The sequence below is a fragment of the Condylura cristata genome, unplaced genomic scaffold (assembly GCF_000260355.1).
Source record: "Condylura cristata isolate star-nosed mole 26May11 unplaced genomic scaffold, ConCri1.0 scaffold00006, whole genome shotgun sequence".
In the NCBI taxonomy this organism is placed as follows: Eukaryota; Metazoa; Chordata; class Mammalia; order Eulipotyphla; family Talpidae; genus Condylura; species Condylura cristata.
This window is the reverse complement of record NW_004567107.1, coordinates 34,801,842-34,812,205: the sequence shown is the minus strand read 5'-3', so window position 1 is coordinate 34,812,205 and position 10,364 is coordinate 34,801,842. Positions and strand designations below refer to the sequence as shown.

At 38.8% G+C, this 10,364-nt stretch overlaps 1 protein-coding gene across 1 annotated transcript in view; it reads left to right on the top strand.

Annotated features, from left to right (window-relative positions):
* The first annotated feature begins 2,225 nt into the window (after window positions 1-2,225).
* The window catches only part of RORB (RAR-related orphan receptor B), a 178,716-nt gene continuing 170,577 nt past the window's right edge, over window positions 2,226-10,364 (top strand). The window contains exon 1 of the mRNA XM_004677566.1: window positions 2,226-2,870. Coding sequence (XP_004677623.1) covers window positions 2,864-2,870 — 7 coding nt within the window. The 5' untranslated portion in view covers window positions 2,226-2,863. The remainder of the gene's footprint in view (window positions 2,871-10,364) is intronic.

The following is a 10,364-nucleotide window of genomic DNA, read 5'->3' as shown; positions in this document are numbered from 1 at the left end:
TAATCATTCAAATAAGATTACTGACACTGTACTTTATGGGAAAAGAATAGTATATTAATAAATTGTTATTATGCCACTCAAAATATGGATATTTGCTGGCAGTTAGATTACAGAAATATCATATTATACATATGTATTTCTGATTTCTTAGATAAATGCTGATTTCTTTAATTTAAGTCCTGAATATTTATTTTTACAAAAATAGGTTCCATTCAGCTGAAATAATTTGGCAGTTATTAGAAATGTTCAGGAATTTAATTTTTTGATTTTTAGGAAGATCCAAAATGTCCCAGAAACCACATGATAGCCAATGATCAGCAATTATTTCCCTCAAAAAGGAAAATATTATTTTGTACCACCATATACACATACATACATGTATATGTATATGCATATGGTTTTGAAAATGAGGTTAAAGTTATTATTTCTGATTAATTTTTTTCAAAGGAGTTCAAAAGGGACTACAAAATATGTGATATACTTCTAAGCCAAATTATGCATTGTTGAGCCCACAAAGCAAAGAACATAGAAAAGTGTAAAAGTGGGAAAATACTTTTCATATATGCATTAACTATCATTTTAAAGAAGTACAAATAGTAGAGCAGTAAAAGAAATTTCAGAATTTGATAAAGGTTTAAAATTTAAGACTACCTGAGATACAGTTTTTGAAGTTTGAAATTATTAAGAAATAAAAATGTAAAATAATGATAACAATACTAATTGTAATGTTTACAAAGGCTTTGGAGTTTTCAATATTCCTGTGTCTCTGCTTGAAGTACATAAAATTAAAATGATGTAGTCACAATTTGTTTCTTGACTATTTTATATTCAGTAATTTTTAATGAAGCAACTAAATTAGGCATAACTTAGTGCAGCTTTAATGTAGTTATGATGAATATATTTTACTTGATTAAAAATGATAAAACCAGAGAGCCTTAAATATTATCTTAAAAGATTAACTACTGTGTCAATTACAGATCTAGGGGAAAGGTATTTATAAGGGAGTAACTATTCTGAACAGAAACTTCCTTTTGTTCATTTCATTTAATTAAAGACTCAATCAACTTTCACTCTTAATACTAAAATTTGTCTAAATTACATATTGGCTTGCAAATGGAAGGGCACACAGTAGGGAAAGTCAATTTAACACCAGTGAAGAGTCAGTAAGCAATCCATTTTTTATTTCATGGTGAAAAAGAATTACTTGACAGCGTAGAATGATCTAATTAACTAAATAATTGCCATTTTTGCATTGTTTTTGTGTTACATGACATAATATAAATAAATACCAATGAAAACTTATTTTGGGTATGGAAAGGCTGAGGAGGGCTGCTCCATCAACAGGTACACTAGTGAGAAGAAGCCTCAAGGCCTTAAGACTGAGCCAGTGAGGCGCATTTCCCATGTCTGTCTTTTATTATTATTATTAAACATGACTCAGTTTCATTTACAATACAACTCTGAATAACTCTATTACAAGTAACAAACAGAATCCTGGGGCTAGTAGCCTTAAATCCTGTACCCCAATGCCAGGAGATAGTCCAAATGCTCATCAAAATCAATTCCTACCAAAAGAGAGCAATAACAAATGTTAAAACAAAAGATATCTCCGTGTGCGCGAGTGTGAGTTGTAAGACTGGAAGTGGGAAGCCTCTGAAAGATGTTTATAGACAGTCGATGGTTATTTGCACGGGACTGCATTTTAGTTGTTTTCAAAGTGATGGAAGTTGGTTTGTATCATCTACTAGAACTGAACCGTCCCCCCAGACACCCCTAACCAGTTTTGCAAAGTTTACCGAAAAGGACTCTGTAGAGCGTTGTCATAAATTCAGACTAACTGTCCCGATCCCACAGGCTTTTTGCGAGCGGTGGCGAACGGGAGACCCAGAGCCCTACGTTTCTGGCCTCCGCAGCACTGGTCAGTGACCTCTTCCCTCCCCTCCACCATTGGAGTGGAAATGAATGCCACCTGCGGATCTGCCCGAATCTCTCAGTAAGTCTCTGTTCAGTTTTGACAGTCTCTAAAGCCAAGCCCCAGCCCCGGCCGCCTGCGACTCCGGCGTCCCTAACCCCCGCCCCTTGGCTCGGATCCGGTCCCCTCCCCCGCTGTCCCAGCCTCTCCATAGGGCTGATTGGTGGAGGCGCTGACAGAAGGCGGGGCCTGGAACTCCCCACCAAACCCGCCCAGGCGTATAAGCCCCTTCTCCGCGCTCTCTCTCTCCATCTCTCTCCTCTCTCTTTCTCTCTCGCTCCCTTCCTCCCTGTACTGAACAGTGAAAATTCACATTGTGGATCCGCTAACAGGCACAGATGTCATGTGAAAACGCACATGCTTCGCCATCCACGCCGCCTTTCTTCCTTTTCATTCTGTTTCCTTTTTTTCTCCTTGCTCCTTCTCCCTCTTCTTTGTAACTAACAAAACCACCACCAACTCCTCCTCCGGCGGCTGCCCTTCCTCCTCCTCCTCAGTGCAAGTGATCACAAAAGAAATCTTCTGAACCGGAGGCGGTGGCATTTTTAAAAAGCAAGTACATTGGAGAGAAAGGGGGAAAAAAGAAAAACAAAAGAAAAACAAAACCCAGACACCAGCCAGCACATTTTCTTCACCCTTCCTGAAAACAAACAAACAACCATCAAAACTGTCATCAGCACCATCATCAAACTGTTCACATAGCAGCGGCGGCCGCGGCGGCGGCAAACGTCACCCTCCGGCCACGGCGCCCGCCTAAAGGGATGGTTTTCTCTGCGAAGCAGCTCTTCGCCTTCCACCTTCTTCACTCGTGCTGAGCGGGATTTTTGGGCTTTCCGGGGTTCGGGCTGGGAGCAGCTTCATGACTACGCGTAGCGGGAGAGCGGCCACACCATGCGAGGTAAGCGAGCCCACGGACACCGAGGCTCGGGTCCGGCCAACTCCAGCTGGCTGGGGAGATGGAGGAGGGGAGAGCATCCTGTCTAAGGGGGTAGAGATCGGCGGGCTTCTGGTCCGAGTTCGCGTTCGAAGGTGGGCTGCAAATGGCCTAGGCGTAGAAAGTTGTGGGAAGGTGTTGATGTCTCGGGAGTTCTGGAGCGACGCGGGAGGGCGCTTTTTGGAAAGGGGAGAGACGCTACTTGCTCCCTGTCTGTGCGTGAGTTGCACTGAACCTTTTTTTGCGTGTCACTCTCGGGTGAAGAAGCGAACTGGTTATGGAAGGAGAGACAAGAGTAAGATGCCTCTCGGCAGAAGTAACTCGAAGCGCCTAGCGCTCGGTGTCGCCGGCCAAGGTTGGGCGCGCAGGGCGCACCGGCAGGCGGCGGGCCGGCACACACTCCAGGTTACCAGACCCGTGGGTCCTGGCCAGCAGGCACATCCCTTCGTGGGAGTGGTAGGCTTAGGGGCGGTGTCGCGGGGATTCGGGGACCCGAACGCATCTCTCGCGTGGGAGCGGCGAGTTGGTCAGGTCTGCTTGCGAGAGCCAGCGCGGCCGGAGAGGAGCGCTACCCTGAAAAAGTTGTACTGAAAAAGTACGGGAGCATAGGAACAGTTCTCACTCTCCGCAGCAGGGCGGGCACTTTTGTCAAAGCGCTACTGCGGGAATCTTTATTGGGTGAACTCTCTAGCCAGGAACCCCGGCGCAGATGGCGCCCCAAGACTGCAGTGCAAGCTGGCGGCTGCAGGGCGACGCTTCAGGGAAGGCAAAGAGACACCTGTTCTGGCTGCAATTCGAGTTGCAGGTGTGGCTGGTCTGGCCAGCTTTAGGAGTCACTTTGTCCGCTGCCTCCTCTGCTATGCCAGGACCTTCTGATTCCCTTCCTGCTGTATGGTATTCCGCTCTCTCTCACTTTCAGCTTGGTCACAACTTCACTTTATTTGGAGAGCTGAACTGGTGCCCTTGTGGCATGGTGCTATGTGCAAGCCTCTGGGCATCCGACACCAACCCCAGTTTCTCTTCTTGGCCTTCTTTGGGGAGCTTTCATGTCTCCTTACAGCTTCCTAGCAACAGAATTGGAAAAGACCAGTTCAGCACCTTCAAGTATCCCCAGGGCTGCGACAGGTGAACTAGGCAGAAAGAACTTTGAAGAGTTGAGCTGCACTCATTGCCTCCCACTGGTCTGTGTTAGTCTCCTACCCACTCTCCAATACCTTTCTAGGTGTCACCAGAGAAGGCAGCAGGCTTCCTATCCTTGCTCTGCTTTTGGGTCAGTCCAAGCATGAACTCTAGGGCAGAGACTTGGTTAGCTGACTGGGCCCTGGGATGTGGCAGGAAATGAAAGGAAGACTGAGCGGAGCGATTGTCCAGGGAGATGGGTGGGAGGAAAGCACAGACAGGAGCATCCTGGGTGATGGTTCTGACTGGCATGAACACTGGAAGTGGGGAGCCCTGAATATTTTGAGTTTTTGTCTCTCCTTATGGGTTAGATTAAGTGCTCAACTGCCCATTTCTTTAAGGAAGAAATGGGCAGTTGGCAAGCATGGAGCCTTTAAGAGAGAGATGCCCAGTCTCTATTTTTCTTTCTGTCCTATCTCACCACCATCTACTTTCCATTCAATTTCTCTCAATCCTGGTCTACCAGGTCCTTCTCCAACTTATGATGGGTTCCTCCCATGATTGGGTTCTTGTGCTCTGAATGTCTGAAAGCATTTCTTACTCAGGTTTAGGGTGTAAAATTTGTTCACTAGCTGCTTAAATTGAGGAAAAAGGAGGAATGCCGGACAAATGAGTAGCAGCTTGATCACACTGTTCCTGAAGAAGCAGTTGCCAGAGACAGTATGGGTTAGTTCACACACTTTTGGACTAGGCACTTGGATGAGAATAGCAGCAGTTTGCAGGGTTGAAAGCTGAGCACTTTATTCATGCACACTTCTCAAACTAGTTTAAGCCCGCACCCCTGTACAGAGGATCGCTGTTGCCTGGCAGCTTAGGAAAATTTACAAGTTCTAATTTAAGGGGTCCCACAGGAGATCTGGTGGGACTCCCTGTTGAAAAAGCAAGCTTAAAGGTTGCATAGTCTGTCCCTCACCCTCCCTGTGGCAGTTCTCCACTCTTGACCCCTTACTTTCTGTCTCCTCCACGGTCCCAATTCATTTCGTTAAGAATATGCTCTCCGGGACATCAGAGGGTGTTCCTTAAAGATATGATGAGAAAAGATGCAGGCTACTCAGACATCTTGTGGGAGCCGGTGGTTGAACTTGAGTGTGAACTTGAAAAGTGAGGGCGGGAAAACTAACCAACTTTCTCTTGTGACTGCGTTATTAAGCAGACTATACTGGGGGGGGGGGGGGAGGCGGTTTTTAAACTTGCTTTTCCGGTGTACTCGCTCCCCTTACAACACACATATACAGACGTGCACAAGTGCGCGCGACACACACACACACACACACACACACACACACACAATCCATCCCGAGGTGGTCTCAGTGATACTTTGGCGAACGTTTCGCAATTGACAACTATCCGAAATCAGGACGCTCTCTGTGGTGCAAACCTGCACCACACCCACTGCTTAGTCTAGGATAGTTCAGAGACTATTCATATTCAGCTCTGGGGTAAGAAAGGGGTTAAGAGGCGCTGACTTTGAGATCATTCTCCTGCCCCACAGCAGAACTGAGTCTAGGCTGGCCCCAGGCGGAGGAGGTTGTATGTAGTTGGTGGCGCACAAAGCATCTCACCCTTTGTTTGCTAGAGGGTAAAACAAGAGTTATAGAAAAGCTTCTTCGCAAATTGCATTTCTGAAAAGAATAACTCGTAAAGGTAGAGGAGAGGAGTTTTAATTGCTATTGTACATAGGTGAGAAATACGTGAGTTGTGATGTTGTTTCGTGACACCCTGAGAGAGCTGTCAGCTGTTTATTACTCAGGGCACCGAAATGGTTAGATTTTCAACCGTGCCTCTGCAGAAAACCCTGCTTCCAAAAACAGGGGCACAGATGTCGGAGCAATCAATAGGTGATTGTGGCGCTGGAGGATTAGGAATCTGGTTTTATGCTTGTAGTAAGCAAGGATGGGGTTTGACTTTTCTAAAGCCCAGTTTTCATCTATTTTCAAAGTTCATTCTTATTAACTATTAACTTTAGAAAAGCACAGTTTGCACTCAGAAGTACAGACCTGTGAAAGTCTTGCTAGCAGGGCTTTTAGGTTTTCTAAATAAGTTCTCAATCTTAATTTCCTCCACAAATTTCAATTAAATATTTCTAACCAACATTCCCACAATTAGAACATTGCTAGAAGGACATTTATGTCAGTAATCCATTAATAATTGTTCATAAAGTAATTGTCAGTAAGCCCTCTTTATCAAGAAAAGTAAACATTCAAACTGTTTCAACAAAAATTCTAAGGTATAATTCAAGTATTGTAGAACAATGCATAGTCAAAAAAAATTTTTTCTTAGATGATTACATCTTGGAGTTCTCTGCTCTATGCCCCCAATCTGGGTGAGTTTCATATAAGTATTTTGACAGAATTTCCTGACATCCTGGATTTCTGGGATAGGTATTATAAAGTACTGCTGATGTTTTACTTTTCTATGCTTTCAGATAATCACAGAATGATAAAACAGTATGAAAATATTAAAGAAAAATTTTCAAGCAACAGGCCTCATAATTATGAGGGATAAAAGAATCAAACTTCTCTCATAAGCAGTCTTTAAAACTTAGAAGCCCTGGATTTCCCACACACAAGAATCCTTAAAAGATAGTTTCTTGCATAATTTTTAAGGTAGTTAAGGTAAAGTGTTATTTTATATTATTAATATGTTTATTTCATATTCTTAAATACTAACGTTAACTTGATAGTATTTTTGGTAACAAATTTTTAAGTACTAAATTATGAACAGCGTAAGAGTAATTATTCAGAAAATATAATATTTCCACATTTTGGTAACAATTTGTTAAATACAAAAAGTATTAACAATTTTAGGAACAAGTATGTAGGTATATATGTGTACATATTATATTTTAAATTTAAGTGTCTCAGGCTGATAAAACCTAATTTTATAGCAAAAGAGATTTTATTGCACCAAGAAAATATAAAGCTTCAAGGGTCAGTTTCATGAAAACGACACATAAACTGTGTGATAGCATCTACTTTTCTTCTAAAAGTAGCATATTCTCAATTATCACCAATATTTTTAAGTGATCCATACAGGAAATGTTTCCAGGTAAAACTTTGCTTCAGCAAAGTTAATGTGAAATGATATCACATGTTATATACTTGTTTACATCTTCTAGAAATATGATGTGGTCTGTGTAGTTTTTATACTTTATGCTACAGTAGACAGACCTAAGAAGTAAAAATGTACAACACCCTAGTTTTTTCACTGCAGTTATAAAGACTATATTAGAACATTTAATTAATACAGAGTTAAAACTTATTCTAGTGAATAATTAGGTTTTAAAGTTCTGTGTATGCGGGTCTGTTGGTGTCACACAAATCCATACGTTAAATGAAGTTTAAAATTCTGAACAATCGCATAGTGCCACTGTCCATTGATGAAATCTAGTCCTTACAGATAAATTTAAGAAGAAATAGAGAATTAGTAACAAAGTGAAACCCTTCAAATTATTTTTACTTTGCAGCTAATCAAAGGTTGTGAGCATATGTGTTATTAGTGTAAAAGTTAGTAGTGATTGAGGTGACTTAAATATCTTCTAGCAATACATAGTTTCTTAAGACTAAACACCTAGTGTTTATTCCGTAGACTTTAAATTATATTGCCATTGGTATTATTAAACATTAATAAAACATATTATGATGAAGTTAAAAGAGATTAAAAGTGAATATCAGGAAAGGACTTTGTGTTGAATAACTAGAATGAGTTTATAATTCTGAATGTAGTTTCACTATTCCATCCACTCTAAAGAGTAGAAATTAAATAGATGAGATAGCTTTTAGTAATGTAATGAATGATGACCTTTGATAAAATGAGCTCTTTACACATAAGGTATTATTCCTGTAATTTTGTAATCATTTTCCAATTACAGCTTCTTGCAAATATTTATCTTACTTTGAATAGAATCTGACTTAACAGAATCCCTAGCAGATAATAGCAGTCTTTGGAGGCGTCTGTTGACACACACTGATACACAATATGTATATGTATGTGCCTATAACCACCCACTCAGACAAGAAGAATGAATATTTGAGAGAGGAAATCATTCTTATCTTTGCTTTCACAATCCAGACTTCCAAATTCAAACATATTTAGAGAAAAAGAAGCAACTTTCCAGAGCGTTCAAAAGGAAGAAATGAATATATGTGGTATCGCAGTCCCACAAAAAAAGAAACTGTTAATAGCATCTATTTATAAATAATCTACACAAAACCCCATTATACTACCTAATGATAATTAGAGGGGAAAGGAATCAAAGAACTCAAGACTGCCAAATAAATAAAATATTCCCTTTCAAATTAAGCAACAAATTCACAGATAACAAGGTTTAGGCCATGAATTTGAAGGATGTTTCTTTTGTAGCACAAGACAAAGGGAGCATAGAGGAATAAATATTGATTGAACTAATCATCTGATGAATAGAAATGAGATTTACCAGTGCACCAATAGAATAGGCTATGTTAACTAGTTCTTTCAGAGCACATATGCTGCCCTTTCAACCCCTGACCTTGTCCATTCAGTTCTTAATGAGGGAAACCACAGGTGTTATAACGGCATTTATAGTGAATCAAGCTAAATATAATAACTATATAGTTAGCTAATGGCATGGGGAGTAGACTCTTATGAAAGAAAATACTGTGTTCATAATGTCAAAATTATTACACATTGCAAACCGCTTAAAATATCAGTTTGCTCAGTTCACCTTTAAAATATATCTTTGTAATCATTACTATTTCAAACATAGGATTTTTTATCTTTGAGTGTAATTTTATTAATATTTGTCTGATAAGCTAGCAGTTATGCAAAATATATTTTACCGACATTGTTTAATATTTTGCATAGTAAGCATTTAGAATATTTTAAAATAACTGCAGGTAGAGTATTTTATAATTAAGATGGTAGAGTTTCTTTGCATTTGTGGTTGTTGTACAAATATTGAAAATAGACTATAACTTTATAAAAATCACTATAATTACATGATAACCCTGGTTTTAAAGTTCATTGGGATGATTGTGGTTTAGGCATGTGTTCACAAAGGCCAAAACACTTTTGTCAAAATATAAGTTTAAAATCTTGTTCAAAACATGTTTTTTTTAATAAACAAGAAAATGCAGTTTGCTTTGATTTCAGTATATTCACCTCCGCAGACTGAATGCTGACTTTGTAAGTTGCCTTATGTATTTGTTGATGCTACTTTTTTATGTGATTATTTAAGATATCATGGGGTTCTGGGTTATATTTATCCAATTCAGAGATATGAAAGACATCAACAAAAAACAAAATTAATATGGTTTTTACTGAATTATGTTATTTTGCTACTACTTAGTAATTTTTTCTATGTGAACATATGAGAGATTTGTGATGTTTTAAAAAAGTTACATAGTTTTATCTGTAGTAAAGCTTTTTCCAAAGGAAATTGCAATAAATCTATTTTAAATTATATATATTTAGTTTTCATGTCTATCCAATAAATCATCTGCCTTTAAAAACAGATACATTAATATGAATTTCATTAGGACTACATTGTAATCACACGACAAAAGCAAATATGTAAAATTTTAATATCGACTTGGAAGCATAAAAGTTATTCTTTGAATTTGGGCACAAACTTATCCTTTAATAAGAAACCGCAAACGCTATTTTAAAAGGCCTTGGCATTTACAGCCATTTCTTGGCATGAAACAAATATTGCTGGCTACAAAAATAATTGTAGAATATTATTTTATTTTAATTTTCTGACTAGGCTTTTAAAATACCATTTTCAAATAAAAATTTGCTCCTCATTTGAAACTAACAAGCTTTAGTTGTTTCAAAACTTTCATACACTCACTGAGCAACTTATTTCTAGCAATCCAAATTAAGAGACACATTAAAGTATGAGACTATGCATCTTTCCAAATGTTTCCATTTTCAATTCTAGTTTTATTTTCCAAGTCAGAAGACCAAAGTTTACTTTTTTTCAGTTTATCTCACAGTCATCAAACATTTATTCTTCAATGAAAGAATGTATTTCCTGTCATTCCAAATTATTTCATCAAGAAAAGTTCGGAACATTAAAACTGATCAGTCAAGATTTTCTCAACTAAAAAGGAGGTCATGATTCTTGCACAAATATCAATAGATAATAATTGTATTAATTGTTCACATACTTAAAACAGATTCATTCACATACTTTAATAATTGCATAATAAATAATGACATAATAAATTAACAATTGTATTAATCATTCACATACTTAAAACGTTACATTCAAAGATTCATAAACTTTCAAGTGGTTTA